This window comes from Bubalus bubalis, chromosome X, assembly GCF_019923935.1.
Source record: "Bubalus bubalis isolate 160015118507 breed Murrah chromosome X, NDDB_SH_1, whole genome shotgun sequence".
In the NCBI taxonomy this organism is placed as follows: Eukaryota; Metazoa; Chordata; class Mammalia; order Artiodactyla; family Bovidae; genus Bubalus; species Bubalus bubalis.
In genome coordinates, this window is record NC_059181.1 from 24,703,249 (window position 1) to 24,729,527 (window position 26,279).

A 26,279-nucleotide genomic window follows, 5' to 3' on the forward strand; every position below is an offset into this window, starting at 1 on the left:
ACAGAGTCGGACACGACTGAAGCGACTTAGCATAGCATACAGTACAATGCATGTGGCCAAGGTCAAGCAAATATTGTCTCTTATCTGGCTCAGTGTTTTGGCTTTTCCTGGATGTTTCCTTGCAATATCTGCTAGTACCACCCTTGGGCTCTACTCTGTTGATCTTGGGAACAGGAGCCAGACCAAAGGTGGCCATACCTGCTGATTAAGAGATATAGAGGGCCACATTCCTAACCACAAACACTCTGAAAGGGCTTAACAGAGCTCAATTTTCTAGTTTACATGTGAGGTGACAGTCTTCCCATAGTGCATTCAGAGGGATGACAAGACTAGCTCACTAGCTGTGGGCAGCAGGTGGGGTTATTATTCCACTCAAAGTCAAGTCAAAGTCACTCAGAAGTGTCCGACTCTTGTGACCCCATGGACTGCAGCCCGCAAGGTTCCTCTGTCCATGGGATTCTCCAGGCAAGAATACTGGAGTGGGTTGCCATTTCCTTCTCCAAAATTATTCCACTAGAGGGCAACACATATTCAGTGGTGTTAATGAGCAGTGCTGTGTCTTTAGATGAAATAACAGTGAGGGGGAAGAAAGCCAACTGGCAACAAATAATGAGTATCGACAGTATGGTCCTTCATTGCCGGACAGTCACAGGAAGTCAAAATAGAACAAAGAGACCGGGTTGCTGGTGAGCGTTGTTGCACCAGGACCTAGAGTGAATTCCAGCACATTTTTTCTTACCTTTGGTGAAAACAAGCTAGCTTCATTGCTGCCTGCTCATCAGGGCCAAGGGGCAGGTGTGCTTTTTCTGTGGGAAGTAAAAAGACAAAAGATGAGTTTCTTTTTAACTCAAAATCCTCCTCATATAAAATAGTCTTAGATGGATTTCTTCTGATATAAAAAGTTAATCTGTACAATTACTGGACTAAAACATAGACACACATTTTATAATTTAGGGTTTGAAAAAACTTTTCAAAGCATTATAATAACATAAATAATTGATGTCTTTTCAAAAAGTTTTAAATAATAAATTAAAAAGTTTGGCAAGAATCTAATGTATAAATTAGAAGGCAAGTGCCAAATGAAAAACCACTATGTATTTTGTAGTTAACAGAGTACAAAGGGTTTCAGTTTCAGTTCAGTTGCTCAGTCGTGTCCCACTCTTTGCGACCCCATGAATCGCAGCACGCCAGGCCTCCCTGTCCATCACCAACTCCCGGAGTTCACTCAAACTCATGTCCATCGAGTCGGTGATACCATCCAACCATCTCATCCTCTGTCGTCCCCTTCTCCTCCTGCCCTCAATCTTTCCCAGCATCAGGGTATTTTCCAATGAGTCAGCTCTTCACATCAGGTGGCTAATGTACTGGAGCTTCAGCTTCAACATGAGTCCTTCCAATGAACACCCAGGACTGATCTCCTTTAGGATGGACTGGTTGGATCTCCTTGCAGTCCAAGGGACTCTCAAGAGTCTTCTCCAACACCACAGTTTAAAAGCACCACAGTTTGGCGCTCAGCTTTCTTCACAGTCCAACTCTCACATCCATACATGACCACTGGAAAAACCATAGCCTTGACTAGATGGACCTTTGTTGGCAAAGTAATGTCTCTGCTTTTTAATATACTGTCTAGGTTGGTCATAACTTTCCTTCTAGGGAGTAAGCGTCTTTTAATTTCATGGCTGCAATCACCATCTGCAGTGATTTTGGAGCCCCCCAAAATAAAGTCTGACACTGTTTCCACTGTTTCTCCATCTATTTCCCATGCAGTGATAGGACCGGATGCCATGATCTTAGTTTTCTGAATGTTGAGTTTTAAGCCAACTTTTTCACTCTCCTCTTTCACTTTCATCAAGAAGCTCTTTAGTTCTTCACTTTCTGCCATAAGGGTGGTGTCATCTGCATTCCAACTTGTGCTTCCTTCAGCCCAGCGTTTCTCATGATGTACTCTGCATATATGTTAAATAAGCAGGGTGACAATATACAGTCTTGACGTACTCCTTTTCCTATTTGGAACCAGTCTGTTGTTCCATGTCCAGTTCTAACTGTTGCTTCCTGACCTGCATACAGGTTTCTCAAGAGGCAGGTCAGGTGGTCTGGTATGCCCAGCTCTTTCAGAATTTTCCACAGTTTACTGTGATCCACACAGTCAAAGGCTTCGGCATAGCCAATAAAGCAGAAATAGATGTTTTTCTGGAACTCTCTTGCTTTTTCCATGATCCAGCGGATGTTGGCAATTTAATCTGTGGTTCCTCTGCCTTTTCTAAAACCAGCGTAAAGGGTTAATATATTAATTATATGAAAACATGATATACATTATATTTATATGTTAATATACTAATGCGTGTGTGCTAAGTCAGTTCAGTCATGTCTAACTCTTTGTGACCACATGGGCTGTGGCCCCCCATGCTCCTCTGTCCATGGGATTCTCCAGGCAAGAATACTAGAGTGGGTTGCCATGCCCTCCTCCAGGGGATCTTCCCAACACAGGGATCAAACCCATGTCTCATTTCTCCTGCATTGGAAGGCACATTTTTTACCACTAACACCACCTAGTTAACATCTTTTGATAATTAATGAAAAACTATTAATTCTCCAATAGAAAAAATGACCTAAGATTTTTAGAAAACAAACAAAGATATTTATTGAGTATTACTTTCTGCCTAGTATATTGTTATGTATTGGGAATAGAGCAGAAGGTCTGAAATGAACAATTTATTAGAAACTTACAGGAGATTCACAGTTTAATAGGAATAATATCAGTGGTTAATAACCAGGTCAAAAACAGATACAGTCTTACACTTAGCCAAATAAATGAAAATTAAAACAATCATAAAATATAAATCTTCAGCTGATCAAACTGCCAATAAATGAAAAAAGAATAGCCAATGTTGACTTGAATGTTGGGAAATAGGCATTTTTGTAATCACTGACAACTTTTTGGATATAATAGTCAAATTATATTTGAATTATTTCATAATATATGTGTATGGGTATTTACACATATAGAGAGAGACATAGGCATAAAGGTTCTTATCATAGCATTGCTTAAAATTGTAAAAAAAAGGAAACAATATAAATAATCAACAAAGGGAGAATGGGTAAGGGAATTATGTTACACACCCAGAATGGAGTCCCTAGAGAAAGGAAATGGCAACCCACTCCATTATTCTTGCCTAGGAAATTCCATAGACAGAGGAGACTGGAACAATCCTGCCTGCTTTACAAGGACAAAGACAAAAGCATGCTTAAGCGTATGCATATGTGTACATGAATATACACACAAATTACATACATAAAGAAGAAATGTTTTTAACTTTTTAAAATTTGTATTTCCTAAACAGGTATTGATATTGCTATTTTGTTGATTGATGTTGTTTAGTCAATAAGTGGTGTCTAACTCTTTTGCGACTCCATGGACTACAGCCTGCCAGGCTCCTCTGTCCATGGGATTTCCCAAGCAAGAATACTGGAGTGGGTTGCCGTTTCCTTCTCCAGGGGATCTTCTCCACCCAGGGATTGAACCCGTGTCTCCTGCATTGACAGATGGGTTCTTTGCCACTGAGTCACCAGGGAAGCCCATTGTTATTTTACAGATGATAAAATCAAGATTCTTACTCTGTGAATATGACTGAATTGACTAACATACTATTCCTGAGTCTCCCAGCCTGAACTTAAATCCAAGTTTCCTGGTTAAAAAGACCATGCCCTCCCCATTAACATCTTGCTACCTCAACGGTCCTGCAAATACTTTCTGGCTCTGAAATGCTAAAACTTAGATTCCCTGTAAGAGAAGTGCCTCAAATTATGCAGTAGGTTGCCTTCTCAGAGTGAGGAGTCAAGCAAGACAAAGTAATTAATCAACCAGAGGGTGAATGCTAAGTATTCAATAGATCTCAAATAGTTGTGGGATCCAGACCAGTGCCATTACATCATGGGAGCTATGTGTTCACCACTGTATCTGCCTTAGCAATCCTGTAAGTGAGAAATGTAACCTCCAGCCCATTAAAACATTGCTAGCATGGGGTCGCACAGAGTCGGACACGACTGAAGCTACTTAGCAGCAGCAGCAGCAGCAGCAGCATGGCCATATACATTCGAATGCGTTCCAATAAATATCTGGTGTTTTTACTTTTGCCAAGTCCCATGGTGCCCCACCAAGAGAAACTGACAAAAGAACATAAACTGAGATTTGGCAAAAAGCATAACAAATAACCATTCAATCGCAAAGTTCTTTTTCCATGGCAAATTTTCTGAGTCATCCAAGAACTGGAACTCCTGGAAATTCCTTTTCAGTAGGACACCAAAGCAATTCTCTTGCCTCCAAGCTCTTGATAACTTAATGCAGTATAGAGTTTTTTGGAGGAAAAGCTTGGTTTCTAAATTCTCACTTATCCTGTGTTTTCTACTGTGAAGCTATGAGTGGATATATAACACTTTACTGGTGCTATAGTGCTCTTCTGAGGAGCCAGAGACCTTCAGAAACTCCCAGATTTCATCATAAAGAGGATTACAATAGATTTATTGTACATAGGAAGTGAGTTATGAAGTGTTTTCTGTTAGGCATCGTTTTAACAGAGAATCTTTCTTGAAAATTCGGTGTTGGCAGAAAAGAACACTCTTGCCTGAATGAACAAATTATTTTTTTGAGCAGAGATTTTCCCATAAACTCAGTCTTCCTTGAAGAGTTATCGATTTACTTCTTGGCTTATGAATCACTGGTAAGACTAAAAGAATCAAAAGGGAAATTAAAAATATACTTCAAAGTGAGCAAAGAGCTGAATCTTTATATTTTTTATTCTCTTTGATATAACTGTGGTTAGAGAAAGCCCAGGAGCAGCTATGTAGCCATTATTTGAATAATATAGTTCTTAACGTAATCAGACTCCACCCAAAAAATAACCATTATTAATTAAAAGGTTAAATGTGGGTGAAATATTGTAGGCATTGGTGCCCATTATATTTCTGGGATCTTATTATATTAAATTTTATTCATCATCAAATCAGGAAATAGATGTGTTCACTAGAATGGCCATGCTTGTGTGCAGCCCAGAACAGTTTTCACAAACCTCAAATAATGAAGAAAAAGACAGGTTCTCATACCACTTATCTGGAAAGCTTCAAGAACTGATTTTCTTTCTTTTTAAACACAATGGAAAACACACACTGGTTATTCTGTTTCTTGAATACTACATGCCCCTTCCAGATTCAGGAGGTTTTACATACACTTTTTCCTGTGCCTAGAAGGTTTGTTTGTTTGTTTTTTTAAACTTTTTATTTTGTATTGGAGTATAGCCCATTAACAATGTTGTGATAGTTTCAGGTAGACATTGAAGGGATTCAGCCATTGATATACATCATAGTCATTCTCCCCCAAGCTCCCCTCCCATGTAGGCTGCCACATAACATTCAGCAGAGTTACATGTGCTGTACAGTAGATCCTTGTTGATTATCCATTTTAAATACAGCAGTGTGTACATGCCCATCCCAAACACCCTAACTATTCCTTCCCACCCCATCCTTCCTGCCCACCCTCCTGTCCCCCTTCCTGTGCCTAGAAGGCTTCTGCCCAACTGTTTATTGTCCTCAGGTCTTAACTTAAATGGCAGATATTTAGAGAGAGTCTTTCTCTGACTCAGTGAGTGTTGTCATACACATGCACCCCATTATTCTTTTTCCCCCATATTACTTATAATTTTTCAATATTTGTTTACTTGTTTAATTTGTGTGGCTCTCTTTGGAATATAAAATCTATAAAGCTACTGTATCTCAAGTGTAGTTTGAATGACCATGACACCAGTGAAGTGTAAGCTTCAGAAGCACTTGCTTGAGCTATACTCATAAATGTATCTTATTTTTATTTTCTTCAAGAGAGTTCCTAAATATAAGTATTAGGCCCCGAAAATCTGGATTTGCTTTGCCCACTGTTGCAGACACACTCTAAGGTTATCCTTAGTGGGTCATGCCCTTGTATAATGCTTTCCTCTGAAGTGTAAGTAGAACTTATGACTTGAACTAGCCACTGCTGCTGCTAAGTCGCTTCAGTCGTGTCCGACTCTGTGTGACCCCATAGACGGCAGCCCACCAGGTTCCGCCATCCCTGGGATTCTCCAGGAAAGAACACTGGAGTGGGTTGCCGTTTCCTTCTAATATATGGCAAAGGTGAAGGAACAGGCATTCTTGTGATGGAGTTCCATGCTACAAGACTCTGTCTTTACACTGGAATGGTAGATTCTCCTGCTGGCCTTGAAGAAGTAAGTTTTCATATTTTGAGAGGGCCTATGAAGGCAGCCTTCTAGGAGATAACTACAGGCCTCAGCTAATAGCCATCCAGAAAATGGTGTCCTCAGCCCCACAACCACTATAAACTGAATTCTACCCACAATCACAAGGGCAGAGAAGAGGATGCCAGGTTTCTGAAGGGAAGACAGCTTTGATTTAGCTTTGTGAAACCCTGAGCAGAGGATCCAGCTAATCTGTGCCCAAACTCCCAATCCATGGAAACTATGAGATTAAAAAATAGAGGTTGTTTTAAGCTGCTAACTATGTGGTTATTTGTTATATAGTAATAATAACTAATACAATCACCAGTGTCTGCTGTAGTGCCTATTACACCCTAAGAACTCAAACATATTTAATGAAACATGGATTATATTCAGGCTTCAGAGCTTATCTAAAGAAGAGATCAACTGAATTGGAACAATCTAACTTAAAACATTTCCTTAATTATACTATCTTGTTTTAGTTTGTCTCATTAAACTAAAAATATTCTTAGTTTTGCTTTTTATCCATCTAGAAGACTTAAGTCCAGTTACATTTATCATAGTACTGTAGTTTAATGTCTATAATTTTATTTTGTGGGTTTTCTTTTTCTTTTTATGTTACCTGGTTATCCCTTATTTATTTTCACTTTCAATTACTGAGCTTTCATCCTACTTATGTTTAACCCTTATATGGTTTGCAAGATAAAATAATAGATTCAAATAATAAGGTAAAAAGACTAGGAAAGTTATTTGTACCTGGTCAATGGAAAAATATTCAATCTCTGAATTAAAATACAGCCAGATACAGGGACACAGGAAATACCACTCTTGCTCAAGCTGTTCCCTATTCCCAAAATGACCTCACCTATCTTCTCTGCTTGGTTTATTTTTCAATTCTCACAATAACAGTCTCCCTAAAGTTATACCTACCCCTCTTCTCACCTCGTGAGTTAGGTATTACTAAAATATACTGCTTTAGTTCTTTGTAAACATCTCCATCAAGTCACTCTCCCCAGGCATTCTTCTTTCTGTTCACTTGCCTACCCTCACAGAGAGACTATGAGCAACCTAAGAAGTGGAAGGGAAAACTGTATTCCATTTATATACCTTCAGCACTGAGCAGAGTGCCTGGCAGCTTGGAGGGCTCGCTATGTATTTGATGACTGGAGAGAGATATAAATGAACTAGAACTAGACTTTAGTAAAAGGTACAAAGGGCAGAAAAGGCTATAAGGAATGTAAGGTTTGATCTGAACCCAACAAATAAACTGACCTGACTTAGTGGAGAGGAAGCAGTCTGAGACCAGGCACAGGGTGGGATGAGGAAGGAAGAAATATGTGGAGCTATGAGATTATGCTGGCCAGAGGGAGATTTCATAGGAATGGGGATACTTAAGGCCTTAAATAGCAAATAGAGCAGTTGGTTTTTGATGCACTAGGCAAAAAGGGGTGCCAGTGCTATTATAATCAGAGGCCAAAGGAGGTTGTAAAGTTTTCATTGAAGTTGCTGAGTCTTGATATTCTTGTGGATTTTTCCTGAGAGCGTTATGCTGTGATTTCTTTCTGGTCTTGTTCTGTGTGACATAATTAATATGGCTCCTTTGGACAGAACTGTTAGGGACATTAAATAAAATTATTATGATCCTACTGACTGTTGTGCAAGCATTTAAAGCCAGAGAAAAACTTTGGTAATTGAAAAATCTTATAAGACATAAGCTTGCAACCACTGTTTATGCTTTAGCAATGCATAAAGATGCAGTCAGCCCTCTGTGTTCTGCATCCATGGATTCAACCAACTTCAGATGAAAATAATTTTTTTTTCTAGATTCCAGAAAGTTTCAAAAAGCAAAACCTAAATTTGTGGCACACTAGCAACTATTTACATAACATTTACATTGTATTAGACATTCTAAGTAGTCTAGAGATGAGTTAGAGTTTACAGCAGGATACAGAACCAACTCATTGGAAAAGACCTTGATGCTGGGAAAAACTGAAGGTGGGAGGAGAAGGGGATGACAGAGGATGAGATGGTTGGATGGCATCACTGACTCGATGGACATGAGTTTGAGTAGGTTCAGGGAGTTGGTGAAGGACAGGGAGGCCTGGCGTGCTGCAGTCCATGGGGTCGCAAAGAGCTGGACATGACTGAGCGACCGAACTGAACTGAACTGACACGTAGGTTATATGCAAGCACTATACCATTTTACCGGAGAAGGCAATGGCAACCCACTCCAGTACTCTTGCCTGGAAAATCCCATGGACAGAGGAGCCTGGTAGGCTGCAGTCCATGGGGTCGCGAAGAGTCAGACACGACTGAGTGACTTCCTTTTCACTTTTCACTTTCATGCATTGGAGAAGGAAATGGCAACCTGCTCCAGTGTTCTTGCCTGGAGAATCCCAGGGATGGCGGAGCCTGGTGGGCTGCCGTCTATGGGGTCGCACAGAGTCAGACACGACTGAAGTGACTTAGCAGCAGTAGCAGCAGCATACCATTTTACATAAAGAACTTAAGTATCTGAGAATTTCAGTATCCACAGGGCTCCTGGAACTAATCCCTCATGGCTATCAAGGGTCGGCTGTGCTAAGTGAGAAAATCAAGGTACTGCTGTTGTTAATGTCAAATAATACCTATTTAAGTGGAGAGGCAACTATTTTTGGATAACAATACATGATGTACTGCAGAACAAATACTCTCAGTTTCAAAGAAGTTTTTTTTTTCTTATACTAGTGAAACTTTAGTTATCAAATCAAATATAAAAGAGAAAAGGCTCTTTAAAGCTCCTGTTATACATTTTCCATGTAGGTAGCAACCTTGTACTTAGCTGTTAGTTTCCTTATAATCATGATTTAGATAAGTGAGGCTTCTAATTGTATCTTCTGAATGAGGTTCTCATCTTTATGCAACAGAAAAAGTTGATTACATTCTACTGAAAAAGGTTAAATTTTGATCAAATGTGCCTGCCTTCATCACATAATTCCCTACCAAATGAAATTAACATTGAAAAGTTTTTCAAGATGATTTTTCTTGTGCCTTTTATGTCAAAGTTTGAGGCCATATTAAAGTTATCAAGTACTTATCCCCAAGTGCTCTATTGTAGATGCAAAATATGATCAAAGAGGACTCACAACTAAGTATGCCTAGAAACTGAAAAACATCATGAGTAGGATTGAATTTCAGAAGTATCTCCACAGAAGTTCATTTTTTAATATAAATTACCTTAAATCTTTTTGTTTTTCCTTATGAGAGCAGAAACTATGGCAAAGAGAACAGAATACAGAGATGTAATGACTTTGATATCTTGGAAAGGAAATGGCATTGATGAATTTAACCCTAAGGCAAGCAGAGTATCCTTCCTTATGTGTTTCATTCCTTCAACAATTAAAGCTATTCATGGGCTGCTCTGATGCAAAATTAAAGTGACATCAAAACTTCTGCAGATAGACTTTCTCCCAAAGGAGACCTAAGCAATAACACTGCAATCCCCATTGGAGTCTTAGAACACATTTTAGCCCAAGCACAACTGTATTCATGATAGTCAGCCAGGGCTTTGTAGCTGTAGAAATTGCAAGCCAGGCTAAAACAGGATAGTCCCCAAGTTTCCCGGTGTTTCAGTATCTATTGCTATGAAATAAATCCACCAGTTGCTTAAAAAACAGCAATGAATCATTTCTTACAATTTTCTAGGTGAGGAATTCTGGCAGGGCTTGGCTGCAGTCACTTTCTCAGCTGCATTTGACTGGTGGTTGAGCTAGTCTGGGAGATACAGAAAGGCTTCATTCAGAGGGCTGGTTCTCTCTATCCTCATATGCTGTCTCATATTTCAGTTTTCTGGTCTAAGCTTCTTTACATCATGGAGGCTAGCTCCTAATAAAGAGAAAACAGTAGATGCCTCGTCAAAGTTAGACCTGGAACTTACCCGGTGTCACACCTGCCAAATCCTATTGGTCAGAGTATCACAAAGCCAGCTCAGATTCAGGAAGAGAGGACCCCAGCTCTTGATGGTATGGATACAAGAAATAAGTGATAGTGGTCAACTTTGAAAACAAATTGAACACTGCATCTCTATGTTGGTTACTCAGAGTCCCAGACTGGCCTTCCTTCTGTTCCCAGAGGAGCTCACTGACCTTTGCACATCCTCTGGCAATGTGGTATAAACAAGTAGAGAGCAATGTGCAACAGATCTAGAGTTTCATTGTGGTTCCATCTCTTCTGAGTTAAGTAATGCAGTGTAATAAACGCCCATCTGAACATTGTTTTCAAAATCTATGAAATTGGGATAATGCTATTACCTTGGATAGTTATAAGAATTAGAGACAAATATAGAGACTGGCATATATCAGGTGCTCATAAATGTTTGTTGTTGTTGTTGTTAGATGATTGATGGGGAATAGCTCTCTAGCATACTTCTACCTAGAATCCTTATTATTAAGAAGGGGAAGTGAAAAACAACTGTGAAGCTCTTCTGAGACATCTCAAATCACAGAAGCACTCTGGCCTTCAAACATCAGAAGCCTCTTAAATGGGAGGAAATCTGAAAGAATTAAGGATAAGTCACACACTCAGAATTTTAGTTCAACCCTGAAAGTTGTGGAGAATGTTGATCTTCACTCCTCTTCAACATAGGAATCAGATAAGATCCTGAAAGATGTATTTAGGATACTACAGACCTTCTATCAATGCTTTGACTACATAGCTCAAATAAATAATAGTAAGTATATAAAGTAGACTCTCCATGTTGAAATTATATGGCATAATATACAATAAATATGTGTTTATTCATATCTATTACATATATATGCAAATATGTATACATATGCTAAAAGAAATTCTCTCTGCTAAGCTTCCCAAAGACAATGATTTATTATTTTTGTTATACGAAAGAAAGTGCATTCTATACACAGCACATACTCAATCAGAACCAGCTTCATGGACATGCTACTGCTGCAGTTGAAAAGGGGACCATGCTTAGAAATCCCCATGCTTACTTCAAGGCTCTGCTGTCACCATCTTGAAATCCTTAGTAATTTCTGAACAAGGGCCCTACATTTTCATTTTTCACTGGGCCTGGAAAATTACTTAGCTGATCCTCACTTCAATATACTGTTAACTATAAATTCATATAATCCTGATGAGAAATTTTAATATATTTATTTATATGTGCTTATGAGTAAACCGATACATGCATAAAGTATTCAATAGACACAATGTATTTTATATCATATAGACAAAATGTCATTCAGCCATTCAACAAATAACTACTGAGGGCAGATTTATACCTATATTAAGGATATATTACTTCATTTTTTATTGGTATATTATTTTACATATTTTTTCTCAGGAAGAGAGAATGATCAAGAAGTTGTGTGATTCCTGAGACAAATGTTCCAACAGATGTTACTTGGAAGCTCCTCATTAACTATTCAGTAGAGGACCAGTGACGTGTAGATGCTTTTTCCCTAAGTATCAACCCAGAGGTGTCTCATGGCCCGTTCAGTTCTCCATGTACGCAGTCAAGAGTAGTACCTTTACCATCAGAAAAATAATTTTCATCATGTAGAATATAGTGATTCAACTGCCAAAGGCAATCTTCATGACATAAAACAGCAACTCTTTTTTCTCTTTTTACAAATAAAATTAAGTATAATATTAATAACAGTATGATAAACTTTAGGAATGATGAAATTCTCTTATTTTTTCTGTATGTGGTTTCAGAACTCCTTTGGTTAATGAACAAGAGTAATTCCTTTCTGTAGAAACATTCTGATATAAAACATCAGGTGATTTTCAGAAATTTTCATATTTTGAAACTTAAAAAGATAAAATATAAGTTGTCAAATTAAGCAACTTAATAAAGGCCATGATAGTGAGGGAGGCCTCATAGTTTCCAGTGGCTTTCAAAATACAAACTAGTAAATCAAATTTCATTGTGTCCTCACAGAAATATCATAACTCATTCTCCATCATAGAAGTGGGATTAGCAAGTGTTTGCTTCTAACTAATGATAGCCCTGGTAAGAAAATTGCCAATCTTTAGCACATTCAAAAGTCCCAAGCCTTTATTAAGCCCAATCAACAAATCTGCAGTTTGAATTCTATTTTTGCACCTCCCTAACAAAGCTCTAATTAAAAATACAATAATTTTTACTATCTCACTGAGGCAGTGGATTATATTTTATGCCTTCTTGTTTCTAAATATTAATATGATAGTCCAATCATCTAGAGAGTCCTCCCCACCTTTTAAAAATGTTGACAAAGAATTTCAAAAAACTAAGAATGAGCAAAATATCTGTATATATGTGAGAGAGCTTTGATTACATAGGCCTGTGGTGCAAAATGCCCTCAGGTTTTTGCATTATGAACAAATAATGTCTTAAAGATTTGCTGACCTTAAAACACTTTTAGCTACTGTGCTATTTTCTTTGTGAAACAAGAAGAAAATAGTCTGTGTTCTGGGGATCCATAATAAAAACTCAATGGCAGATTCCATTCTGATTAAGATATGGATGATAGATTAGGCTATTGTTAAAACAGTCACCCCCCGACCTTCTCCACACTGACCTGGATGAGAAAAGTATATATCTATGATTCACTGATGCTGGGGTTGGCCATGACTTGATTTTGCCTACAGGATGTTAGTGGACATGACAAACTGAGACTGGAAATGTGCTTATATGATTGTGGCCTACAACTTGCTCTCATACATGCATATTGTATCACTGCCATGAGAAGAGGCTACAAAGTAGCCCCTGGAGCAAAGACAGTGAGAGACACATGTAGCAGACTTGGATCCTAGCTTCAATTTGGATCCAAGCCCAAACAAACTCAGCCAAAATCACAAAATTTCAGCCAATTTGCATAAGCATGAGGGAGAAATAAACACTTGCTGCATGCATTGAATTTGGGCTTTTTAAAAATACAACACAATTGTGACAAAAGCTAACTGATTCAACAAATCATTCAAAGAACTAAACAAGTGTAGCTCTTCCAGGGCAAAATCTGGTTCCATATCTACTCAGGCAAGGTACATTAGATTCATTGCTAGAATTGTTAAACTGAGACTTTAAACAACATGAAATTACTTGAAAATGACATTCCCTACAAAAATTATTCATGCAAAATGACTAAGCATTCTTTTTAAAATATATATAACTTTCAATTTTTTTGTACCATCAACAATATGTTCATCCTGACATTCAGCAAATATGTTAAAATGTCTATTATAAGTTATCAGGCACATTCAAGCATCATTTAGACCCCTAACCAGGTATGCACAAGGACTGGTCAACAGTTCAATAAGCACAGGAAAGAAGATCCATCTAGGAACTTTCTGACACATTCTCCTTATCACTTTTATCTCATGGTGTCTTGAGTTGTTTACTATAGTCTTTACCACTGACTTGGCTAATTCTAGCAGTTTTACTACTATTACTGTTCACTACATTTCTCTACCTATTTCCTCCTCCTTTCTTTTTCTTTCCTTTTTTTTTCCCCCACAGCATTTTAAACAAAAGTATCACCATGAATAAAATTCTCCCAGAACAGCTATCTTTCTTTTTTTTTTTTAATTTTATTTTATTTTTAGACTTTACATAACTGTATTAGTTTTGCCAAATATCTTTCTAATTTAGAGCAATTAGTTCCTGGGAATAGAAGGAAAGAATGGTAAAAAATTCAAATATTGAAGTATTGAATGGTAAAATATTCAAATACTGAAGGGCTTCCCTGGTGGCTCAGATGGTAAAGAATCGGCCTGCAAGATGGGAGGCCTGGGTTCGATCCCTGGATTGGGAAGATCCCCTGGAGAAGGGAAAGGCTAGTATTCTTGCCTGGAGAATTCCATGGACAGAGGAGTCTGGCAGGCTACAGTCCATGGGGTAACAAACAGTCAGACACAACTGAGTGACTTTCATTTTCACACTCTGTGAAATGTATTTTTTACACAATTCAAACAAATCATTTAGCTTAACCGTGCCTCAGTTTCCTTTCTCATCCGTGCTCTGGGAAAAAGAACAATATATAACCACACGTTTTAGCATTGAGATGATCAAATGTTGTGTCTGAAAACACTGAAGTAATATGTCATTTTTTCTTCTTTATTTAAAAGCAGCTTTCAGCCATATCAAATTCTCTTCTTACAAAAAAACAGCCTTTCACTATTGCAATAATATACCTCTTTTTATTTTTTCAATAATATACCGCTAGGTATTTCGTCTTTACAAAAGCCAGATAAAAATTTTACAGGATGGGGAACACATATATACCTGTGGCGAATTCATTTCGATATTTGGCAAAACCAATACAATATTGTAAAGTTTAAAAATAAAATTAAATTAAAAAAAATACATGACTACTGGAAAAGCCAAAAATAAAAAAATAAAAATGCCAAAAAAAAATTTTACATGTAAAAACTTTTTTTTTCTAAGTTTCTGTTGTAACATGGCTATTATGTATATACTTGATCATAAGTTTATTGCTACACAGTGGTGCAAATGTTCAGAATACAGTGTGTCAAAGAACAGATTGCTATTGTGATTGACATGTCTGCACCAGGGTTATAAGTGTTTCACAAAATATGTATGTTGTTTTGCTTTATTTGGTTTTGTTCTGTTTTATTTCTTCATAGTGTTTTTGTTTGATGTTGATGTGTTTAGTTCAGCTATGGCTCGGTCACTGCTACATGACTTCTCTTTTTTGGTGTTTGTCTTTGGATTATTTATCCAGTCATCAGTCCAAGAATCAGGAAAAGGAAACAAAAACTAGTTTCATTCAAACAGGAAATGGTTTGGCATGGAATTATAAAAGGGAAGAGTTGGTTAAAACCATTGTTGAGATTTTCATATATTATCTCTGTACAGAGATAATATATGAAAATCTCAACAATGGTTATATTTTATTATCTATATATCCTACCCTTCACTGCCATGAATATCTCAGAGATTTTTTATTGTTTAGTGAAATCCTCTACACCTTTAAAAGTGTCAAATCATAAAAACTGAGTTCAAAAAAAAACTATCCAGTCACTAAGATAAAACACATATTTAAAGACCTAGATTAAAACTAAAGTTTAATAGGGATTACTTATTTTTATTTAAAAGCTCAGTGTCCTCTACACATAACTTCCTTAAAAGGACAATAAATGTACATATGTCTCAATAACCATCAAAATATTAAATGTAGATGCAATGGAACATGAAATTTAATAATTCTGGAGAGTTTCGTAAGTTTTGAAAAAACATTACTCTAAGCCATGAAGAAGTTAATTACTTCAAAGCTTATTGATTCATTCTGAAAACATAAATTTTTAAATATCTTAGTCATCCTAAGGTTCAGTCGGTGCCTTACATTATACATAATACAACTGCAACAGACCCATCAACTATGTATCACTGAAAATAGAAAACAATTGTAATGTAAATATAAAATATCACACATTAATCACAATATACTTTGCCATCAGTTTCACACTTATATATAAGTACAATGCACATAATCATTTTCTTTTAAATAAATTTTAGGTGCATTAAAAATGTATTATGCTTGCAGATATTGGCATTTTTAAAAGCTGTTCAAACTGAAATCAAATTAGAAAAAAAAGTTAATATTCATTTTAATAGGAACACAGATGACTCAGTCTAGGAAAAGCCAATGATGAGTTGCTCTATTTTATACATTTAATGTAAATCTAATGTGTTGTCCTTCACATAGCAACATGATGCCATCATCAATAGAACATATGCTTTATGCTATTTTTCAAATGGTGATAATGAGTTTTTCTGAAGCAAATACAGTACAGAACTGAATTTCACCAAATTCTATAGATGCCATAACTAGAGTAATTGAGTATATATTAATAGATTTAACTCTTTATGTTGTTGCTGTTGTTCAGTCATTAAATCGTGTCAGACTCTTTGAGACCCCATGGACTGGAGGCAGTCCAGGCTCTTCTGTCCATGGGATTTCCCAGACAAGAATATTGGAGTGGGTTGCCATTTCCTTCTGCAGGGTATCTTCCTGACCCAGGGATTGGACCCAAGTCTCCCTTATCTTCTGCATTACCCCAGGTGGTTCTTTACTACTGAGGCACCAGGGAAGCCCTTATATAGGACATATTTATTTCTTTATTCATTACTTTCATATGCTTGTAGCTTAACAAGATTTTGGGTGGATTAATTTGTTCATCAACATTGAATAAGAAATTACTATCTCTGCTGATTAAAAGTAAAATGTTTATTGGATATTCATAGGAATTGCAAGCTGTGGCACCAAATTATTGTATGTATATATATATGTATATATGCAACAGAATTATGGGTGATCAAATAGCTTTCTATATGTTCTAAGTCTTCTACAAAGAGTATGCTTTCTATCCATTTTTAAAATGTTGGGTTGCCTTCATACTTTTTATTTCACTCTGTACTCTCTTCCTTGTCATATCCATTCATGTTCAATGCTTCCATTTTCAAATGCCTCCTCATGACTTCAGATATACATCTCAAGCCCAGATCTCTTCTCTAATATTCAGCTTCATATATATATTTCTGCTTATCTGACATCTTCACTTGAATATTTATCAAAAGCGCCTCAAACACAACCTTCTTTAAACTGAACACACAACCAAAACTCCAAATTACATCCATTTTTATGACTCCCACTTGTGGTAAATTGTACACTCACAGAATTCCCAATCTCAGTAGACACTGCAGTCATGAATGTAGCTGTGCAGACCCTGGATGTAAGCTGGTATTTTTGACACTATGTTCTCCTACACCAGCCATGTGCCAACAAGCACATGAGTCCTGCAAATTGTACCTACACACAGCTTTCTAATCTATCCAAATTTCTCCATCTCTGATGTCACAACCCTGGAATATGGTTCAAGTATCTGGAATTCTTTTTCCTATGTGGTTTTTGTTTGTCTTGCTTTGCTTCCCTGTTTTGTTATATATATATATATATAATATATATAATATAAATATATGTAATACAATAATTATGTAATATAATCCTTATATAATATAATTATATTGAATTATATATAATTCAATATAATTTCTGTCCACATTTTGCTTATCATTTTATCTCAGCTCCCAGCACACTGCATGGTTGAATTCCTTATCAACAAAATACTGTTGAATTAAGGATTATAATGTCTTGCATTCAGAAAAATATTAAAGTGGGAACAAAATACATGAAGTCAAGCTGGTATTCAAAGTGTATAGAATAATAACATTTTCACTTGCTCTAAGAATACATAAATCTGACCTTGAGACTCCACTTTTGACTTGAGTAAAAAAGACATCTAATTGTCTACCAGATTAAAAATAACATGGTTTCTTTTAAAAAGAGCTAATTTAAGAGCATATTTCCTAAAGGTCTTCAACTGAATGTTTAAGATAATTTTATCATGAATAATGTCCTATCATTAAGTGTTCCTGTAATAAATATCATGTTAATTTTTTCTTTATAATGACTTTAATACTAATTTATAGTTGAGACCAATGTTGAACTATTATTTTGCTTATCAAAATTATAAGTGATAGTGTAAACAAAAAAAATGAAAAGGCTAAAACAGAAAGTAATGAACAGGGTTGAATTCAATAATAAAACTGTATAAAGTTGCTTATCTACTGTCAAGGAAACTGCCACTTCTGACCAGGAAAAAAAAAAAAAAACTTCTCTGACACCTTTCTTCTCTATCTCTTTTTCAGTCTAAGCCTTTGGTATCTTCACGACTTTGGTCAAGTTCCTGGTTTAGTAAATAAAAACTAATGGATGAAAGAAAGCTTTTTAATCTTATGAGCCTCACTTTCTTTGCCTGTATGATCCAATAAGTGAAACCCATGCCACAGGTGAAGTAAAACAGACACAGCACACTTCCTTGAATATAATAGGTCCTCAACAAATACATAGTTATTGTTATTTTTACTTTAAAATATTTGCCCTCCCTCCTTACTCTTTCTCTTCATATCTCTGTGACTCAATAACAAACAGATGTTTTAGAGAATGGGGTGGGGAAACCTGTGTGTCCCATTCCATAGTTCAGCCACACTTTAGATTTAAAACAGTCTGGGACACTAGGATAATTAAATTTTCCCAGTCACAATTGCTTCTTTCTTGGAGCACTTCTCACTTATTTTATAGTAGTTGATAACTTGTCTTCCCATGACTTCTTATCTGACCCATGAGTGCACATACATATACTGAGAGAGTTAGTTCTAACATTCCACTAAGAGTGAAAATAATAAGAAAACAGATGAGCAACAAACCAAAACCTCCCAACTGATCAGATTTTAAAAGCATCAAATAACCCAGTATTTGATATTTGCTAACAGTCATCAGGCACAATTGTTTTTTTTTAAAAAAGTAAAAAGCAAAAACAGGACCCATAGCATTAGAGACTTTAAAACCTTTCATTCCAAATTTAGTATAGTATATGCAACTTGGGAGTTTCAGCTACCATTATGGTCAGAAATTCTTCTACATGAAGGAGATTTTTCATGGTGGACTTTGAAAATGGAAAGGGCCACATGGCAAGGAATGCAATCAACTTCTAGGAATTAAGAATGGCCCCTGTCTGACAGCCAGCAATAAATAGGAGACCTCAGTTCTAAAAACAAAAGGAACTTGATTCTGCCAACAACCTTAATCCTTGAACTGGATCCTTGCCCAGAGACTTCTGATAAGAATACAGCTCAGCCAACAAGACACTTTGAGAGTGAGGACCTGAGCAGAGAACACAAATGAACTGTACCAAGACAACTGACCAACAGAACTGGGAGATAATAAGTGGGTTATCTTAAGCCACTGAGTCTGTGATAACTTACTATGTAGCAATGGAAAGTTAAGCCACTGGGTATCTCAAAGAATGGATCAAGACTGAATTTAGGACTTTCTCGAAGTTTCAACCCAATAAATATTTCTAAGCAACTAACAATTTGTAAAGTTTGCAAAGTATTTTCTCACATATACTTTTATTTAATCATCCCACCAACTCAGTAAAAAGAGTATCTGTAGTCTCTATTCTAAACATTTTTTTAACAGAGTCTCTTATAGGGTAATTTTATTGGTCAAGATCACAAAAGCAAACAGTGAAATGATACCTAAAATTCAAAACAAGGCAAGTGATAAGTTAATAATGCTCAAAAGTGTGAGGCCATGATCAATATTAAACACTAAAGACTCACCAGGACCAGGGTGAGAAAAGTCAGGCATTCACTTTGAGTTCAAAATTTGAGGATGAGGGAGGATCAAAAAATCTCACTAATCAAGAAAAATTATGTCTCAATTCAGTATTTTAAAAAATCAAAATAATTGCCAAAAACCATGATAAGAAAATACCATACATAAAAAAACCATTCACTGGCTGAAAACAGGGTTAGACAACTGAAGCACTCACTCTCAGGGTCATACAAGTGCAGGCTCAGATCCTGTCTTTATGTATAACTTTGTATTTATTTATTTAATTATTTAAAATAAAGACAAAGTTTTTATCACTCACCTCACCTTAGTTCTAGTCCTGACTCAGTAACATGTACCCTTAGAACATTTCCTTATCTTCCATTTACTAAGCCATATTAACATATTCTATTTCTGAAATAAACTCTCTACTCAGTTATTTTGGTTGCCTGGCAAGTAGCAAACTTATGTGTTCAAAAACAGAGTTCATTTAAGCTGACAAAGTGACTCCTGGCTATGCCATTCTGAGCATGCTGTCATAGGTATTTGACTCACTGAAGACAGTACATCCATTCCTCTAAAATGGCCTCTATCTAAAATGGTCTTGTTCCTCCTTAATATCATTATCTTGGCTGGAGCGGATGTTTTAGAGGATGAGGTATAGGGATAAGGAAGATTCCAGAAATTCAGTCCTTCATCAGCAGTGTGGCCATTAAAATGGCTGAAATGGTATTGGATGCAGCAGACCTAAGTGTGGACAATTTGTTCAAACTGAACTGAAACAGAAAGTAAAGGTGAACAAAGTCCTCAACTACTGAAAGGCTGCAGTTGTTATCAGGGGCCGAATCACTCTAAATGCCTTGTGCTTCAGAAGGCATTATTATTCCATTCAGGGAGAAGCAGCATGGGCAGAAGCACAGAGGGAGAGGGAGGTTATACAAAGTAAAGAACTCTAAAAATAGTTCTAACAGTTTGTTTCTTACTTAAGACTCCTTACTCACAGTTTGAGTCTCTTTGCTCCAGAACATTCTATATTTCCAGACTTATTACCTTAGAAACAACCAAAAATGTCACCTACTCAAGAAGTAAATATTCATTAAAAAATCTAATGAGGTGGATGAAACTGGAACCTATTATACAGAGTGAAGTAAGCCAGAAAGAAAAACACCAATACAGTATACTAACGCATATATATGGAATTTAGAAAGATGGTAACAATAACCCTGTGTACGAGACAGCAAAAGAGACACTGATGTATAGACCAGTCTTATGGACTCTGTGGGAGAGGGAGAGGGTGGGGACATTTGGGAGAATGGCATTGAAACATGTATAGTATCATGTATGAAACGAGTCGCCAGTCCAGGTTCGATGCACGATACTGGATGCTTGGGGCTGGTGCACTGGGACGACCCAGAGGGAGGGTATGGGGAGGGAGGAGGGAGGAGGGTTCAGGATGGGGAGCACGGGTATACCTGTGGCGGATTCATTTCGATATTTGGCAAAACTAATACAATATTGTAAAGTTTAAAAATAAAATAAAATTTAAAAAAAATTACTAACAAGTGAATTGAGAAGTTGGAAAAATTATTTTTAATAAATTGAGAGAGCATATTAATTCAAAAAATCAGATAAGTTTGCACTGACCACATTAATGGAGTTCTAATATGAAGTTCATTAGGACAGGCCTATATTAAATAAATTGTGAACCCAGAGGACAGAGTGCCACAATTTGTTTTTATGTCTACATGTGTATAAACTAAAGTAGTAATAACACTTACAATACTTGCCATAATCCATGTTAGAATTTATAAAGAAAACAATAAAACTCAACTAGCATAATGATTGTATAGCTATATAGAAAGAATAGAGAAACTATACCCCTTCAAAGAATGCTGACTTTGAATAAATCATAGGAATATTTTCTATGTCTTCCAAAATCATAACTATTTGTAAGCACAAATACTATATCATGTAACAAACTCTAGGGCCTAAACACTGATTACCCCAATGCTGCTTGTTAATAGTAATTAATAGCAGATGAATTATTCAACCAGTTATTAACTGGTTTAGTTCTCAAGCAAGATTTTTTTGCTATTTAAAATTACAAAAAAACAAAACAATTTTGGGCTAAAGAGTGTTCTGATATTGATTAGACAGAGAGATTTAGCTTTCTTTATCAGTCTGTCTAGGCAGTAAAATAGGGCTATTGAAGGCTCACCTCAAAAAAAAAAAAAAAAAAAAAAAAAAAAGAGAGAGAGGATAACAGAGGGTTCTACCTATACATATATTTCAGGTAATAGTCTTGAGAAAGAATGGTAGAATTAGAGAATTACAACTCAGCAGCTTCTAGTGGATTAATGGATGACAGTGATGATCCTCAACGATTGACAACATCACCACAATGGAAACTACAGACGGTATGGATCTCCAAACAGAATTTCAGTGTCACCTCTGGAATGGCTTTGCCAACAAAGTGTATTGGAATTCACTATATTATCAGACAGAGAAGAGAAAGCATTTGATCAAGTGTAGGAGTAAAGAAAAAACCTTTGATAAAAGTTCAACACCAGTTCATGGTAATAACTTTTAGAAAACTTACATTAGAATGGAATTTCCATATTGTTAAATCAATAGCAAACATATATAAGTGTGAAACTTTAGAAACATTTCCAGTAAAGTCCAGAAGAGGGCATGGAGGTACAGTACCAACTCTACTGTTCAAACCTGGACTGGACTGCATAACCAGTATACAGCCATACACAGCAATACCAAAACAAAGTTATGAATAATGAAAAAAGGTAATATGATTCTCTAATTAAAAACCCCAAGGAAACTGGCTGCCAAATATTCAAATTTATAAGAAACTTCAAAAGCTGGTGCAGAAGATCACTATATCAAAAGGAAGATTTTTTTTTTTAAAGGCTGTACCTCGTAGCATGTGGATCTTAGATCCCCTGCAGGGACTGAATCCATGCCCCTGCATTAGGAGCTCGGAGTCTTATCCACTGGACCCCCAGGGAAGTCCCAATAGGAGGACACTTATCACAAAACAAGTAACTAGGATATATAATGGTAAATACATCATTCAAAACAGCAGTGCTATCCAAAAGATACCTCAAAAGAAAACTAACAACAATGCACATGATGTTTATGGATGTAAATGTGAAAAAAATTACTGACAGACTTAGGTAAAAGAAATCTCAAATAGAGCAACATATCTTATGTTTACTCATGGTGAGTAGAGTATTGTACAGTAGTCAATTCTCCTTAAATTATTTACAGATTTATGCCTTGCTTGATTGGTCTGGCACCCTATCAGATTAGTAGCTCACTTACAAAACATCAAGGTAAGAAACTGAGTGAGGACTGAGGGGAGAGCCCACTCCAAAATAAGAGTCCACAAAGACCCGCCCCCCCCCCCCACTATCAGTCTTGGGAGGCCCTAGACATGGTTGCTAGGCTCAGGCTACCCCTTACTTCCTACTGGGGGTTCCGAGGGAAATGAGAACCCTGGTCTGTGGCCAGCTGACTTAGCTCAGCAGAGGAAGAAGTCCCAGGCCCTGTCATGAGTCAGGTAAGACTCCCTCATGTGAGTTCTGCACGATTTCTCCACTTGCCAGGACAGACAGGGAGGCCCTTCCAGAACCAGTTCCCCCCCGCCCTCAATGCTGGGAAACCCAGTTGGGCGATATCGGAAGTGCTTTCCCTGCCTTCCGCTGCGGCAGCTTTGGAGCTTGAGGCTTTAGTTGGAGAGGTGTGGCGTCGTGTATCTACAGAGGGACGAGTTCCAGGATTGGACAGGTGTCCAGGTGAACAATCTTTATTAGAAGTAAAGGGACACACTCCTCCCAGAACTCAGGTGGTCCCGTAGAGCCCCTCCCTATCCTAACTTGCGCCATCCCGACCCTCAACCCCCGAGTGTCTCAAAAGTGACCATTAGGCCCAACACCCCCTACTTCCACCAGGAGAATTTGTGGGATGGGAAGCTGTGGTCTGAAGGGGCAGCCTCAAGTCAGCAGAGGGAGTCGTAAAAGGACTGGTCAGGAGTCAAGTTCAGTATTCTGGGATAGAATTAAGGTGACAAGCCCCTGATGAACAAAGGAGGCCCACAGAGTTCCATTGGCCTCTGTCTTGTGGGTTCCTAAAACGGTACCCTTAAGGGGATCAACAAAGGCAGTTTTCTTGGAGCCAAGATAGAAGAATCTCCCTACAGAGGCTATACACGCCTTCTTTTCCTCTGTCTTCTAGGGTGAGCTCTACATCAACCTTGGCAGCTTGAGCAACTGCCTGCAGTCCCTGACCAGTCATCATGCCTCGGGGTCAGAAGAGTAAGCTCCGTGCCCGTGAGAAACGCCGCCAGGCCCGTACTGAGACCCAGGGCCTAGAGGTTGCTAAGGCCACTGGGGCAGCAGCAGCAGGAAAGCCCCCTTCCTCGGTCTTTGGGGACAGACCTGAGAATCTGCCTGCTGCTGGGACACCCAGCACTCCTGAGGCACCTGAGGGAGCCACCGGTGCTACTGCAGCTAGTTCAGGCACCAACTCAGCTGAAAATATCAATAGCCCAAAGGCGGAAAGCACAAGCTTCCCCAGGGGCACTGAGAGCTCACTCAGTGAGATTTTAAATAAGAAAGTGGTTTTGTTGGTGCAGTTTCTGCTGCAGAAGTATCAAAAGAGAGAGCCAATTAAAAAGGCAGACATGCTGAAGTTTGTTATCCAACAGTACAAGAATCATTTCAATGAGATCCTTAAGAGAGCTTCTGATCATATGGAGCTGGCTTTTGGGGTTGATTTGAAGGAAGTAGATCCTACCAGGCACTGCTACACCCTTGTCAACAAACTAGACCTCTCCTATGATTCAGCTCTGAATGAATATGAGCACATGCCAAAGACCGGCATCCTGATGATTGTGCTTGGTGTGATCTTCATGAAAGGCAACTGCGCCCCTGAAGAGGCGATCTGGGAAGTGCTGAATATGATGGGCGTATATGCTGAAAGGAAGCACTTCATCTATGGGGATCCCAAGAAGGTCCTCACAGAAGATCTGGTGCAGCTCAAGTACCTGGAGTACCGCCAGGTGGCCAACAGTGAGCCTCCACGCTATGAGTTCCTGTGGGGCCCGAGAGCCCATGCTGAAACAAGCAAAATGAAAGTCCTGGAGTTTTTAGCCAAGGTTCACAATACCGTCCCCACTGCCTTCCCATCCTGGTATCAAGAGGCTTTGAGAGATGAGGAAGAGAGAGCCCGAGCCAGAGCTGCAGCCAGGGCTCGTACTGCTGCCCTGGCCAGTGCCCGCTCCAGAGCCAGAGCCAGCACCTCCTCCCAGGCTAAGTGAAATTCAAAAAGGTGTGTCAGCATTCTAACAGTGGAGGGCCAGGGTGGGACTGGAGAAGTGTATACCATCCTGGAGTTCCTGGTATATATTGCTAACTTGAAATTTTACCTTTCTCTTTTTTTTTCTTTTTTAGGTTGAAAAAGAGCAGTAACGTTCTAAGCTGTGGATGACCAGGGTGGGCCCACAGGGAAAACTATAATATCATCTTTGTGTTGCTGTTCTATATGGTAAACTTAGAGTTTAATCTTTTCTCTTTTCTTTTTCTTTCTATTTTTTCCTCCCTCTCTCCCTTCCTTTCTTTCTTTCTTTTTGTTATATTTCAAAGGTTTTCTTTTAAAGAAGATATACATTTCAGAATCTAAACTTATTAGTGATTTTGGTTGCATATTATATTTAACTCAATAGATTTAAGAGTTTTATTATTTTGCAACATAAATGGGGAAACCTTTAGTATATATTGAACTAGAACAACACAACATGGCATGGTAATAGGCACTTCTTTGGACATGTGAAAAAATTCAACAGTAAAATTACTGGGATGAAAACATGCAGGGGGGTAAAATCTTAAAAAATATACAGTTCTTGCTTTCCCTTAATCATTTTAATCTGTTATTCTATAAAAATAAAAGATACATACCTGGCTTTGCTTAGCTTGTTAAGGAACATAAGAGAAATAAAATGTTTATAAACTGGAACTCATGCTGTCTGTCTCATTCATTCCCCAAATATTAATTGAGCATCTGCTGTTTGAAAACTATTGTGTTAGAAATGGTGAAACCATTTCTAGGGGGATACAAAACACCCCTACCTTTAGAATTGTACAGTTAAGGAGCAGTAATTATATACAGAACATGGTGAAATACTCTTTAAGATTTAAAGGAGTAAGGAGGCGAGGGGACGAATATGGGATTGGGAGAAGTGGGAGGGGGAAGGTGTTTGGCTGAAAACAATAGAGTTTAAATTCCCTGGGGAATAGTAGTTTGGGGTTTGGGGAAAATATAAGTCTCTCAGTGGGCTATCCTGTTCATTTAAGCTGGGTGGTAGGCTAGATGAGGCTGTGGGACTGAAGAACAGAGGCCAGGTATACAAATGGTGTTTTCTCAGTGCTGGAGGACAAAACCCTGGAATGCAAACCTGCTTGTAAGTTACTTTAGTATCAATATACTAGAGGAAAAGCTTCTCCTGGGCAGAAATGGAAGGTGTCTGGTGCTCTTGTTCACGTGCAGCTGAACACAGAGCACAACCTACCTGTTTTATGCACATCATCTCCAAGGAATTTCTGAGAAATAAAGGTGATACTCCCTTGAGGTGGAATGCTGAGAACCAGCTCCTAAGGCATTAGAAAGGCATTTTAATTAGGTTATCTTGGGTGTAATTTTGCAAACTCTAAGGGAGGGCTCCATGTCTTGTGGTGAAGAAATGAATAAAAATACAGGCAATTTGGATGGAAAGGCACCCAGGGGGAAGTTTTTGGTCCTTGACACAAATTCTAGGACCTTGGAGTTGCATCCA

General features: G+C 37.8%; 1 protein-coding gene across 1 annotated transcript; it reads left to right on the top strand.

Annotated features, from left to right (window-relative positions):
• The first annotated feature begins 23,695 nt into the window (after positions 1 to 23,695).
• On the top strand, positions 23,696 to 24,897 carry LOC102410285 (melanoma-associated antigen B18-like). Its single transcript, XM_006079810.3, has one exon. The coding sequence runs from the start codon at positions 23,745 to 23,747 to the stop codon at positions 24,765 to 24,767; it is 1,023 nt and encodes a 340-aa protein (XP_006079872.1). The 5' UTR covers positions 23,696 to 23,744; the 3' UTR covers positions 24,768 to 24,897.
• The last annotated feature ends 1,382 nt before the right edge of the window (positions 24,898 to 26,279 follow it).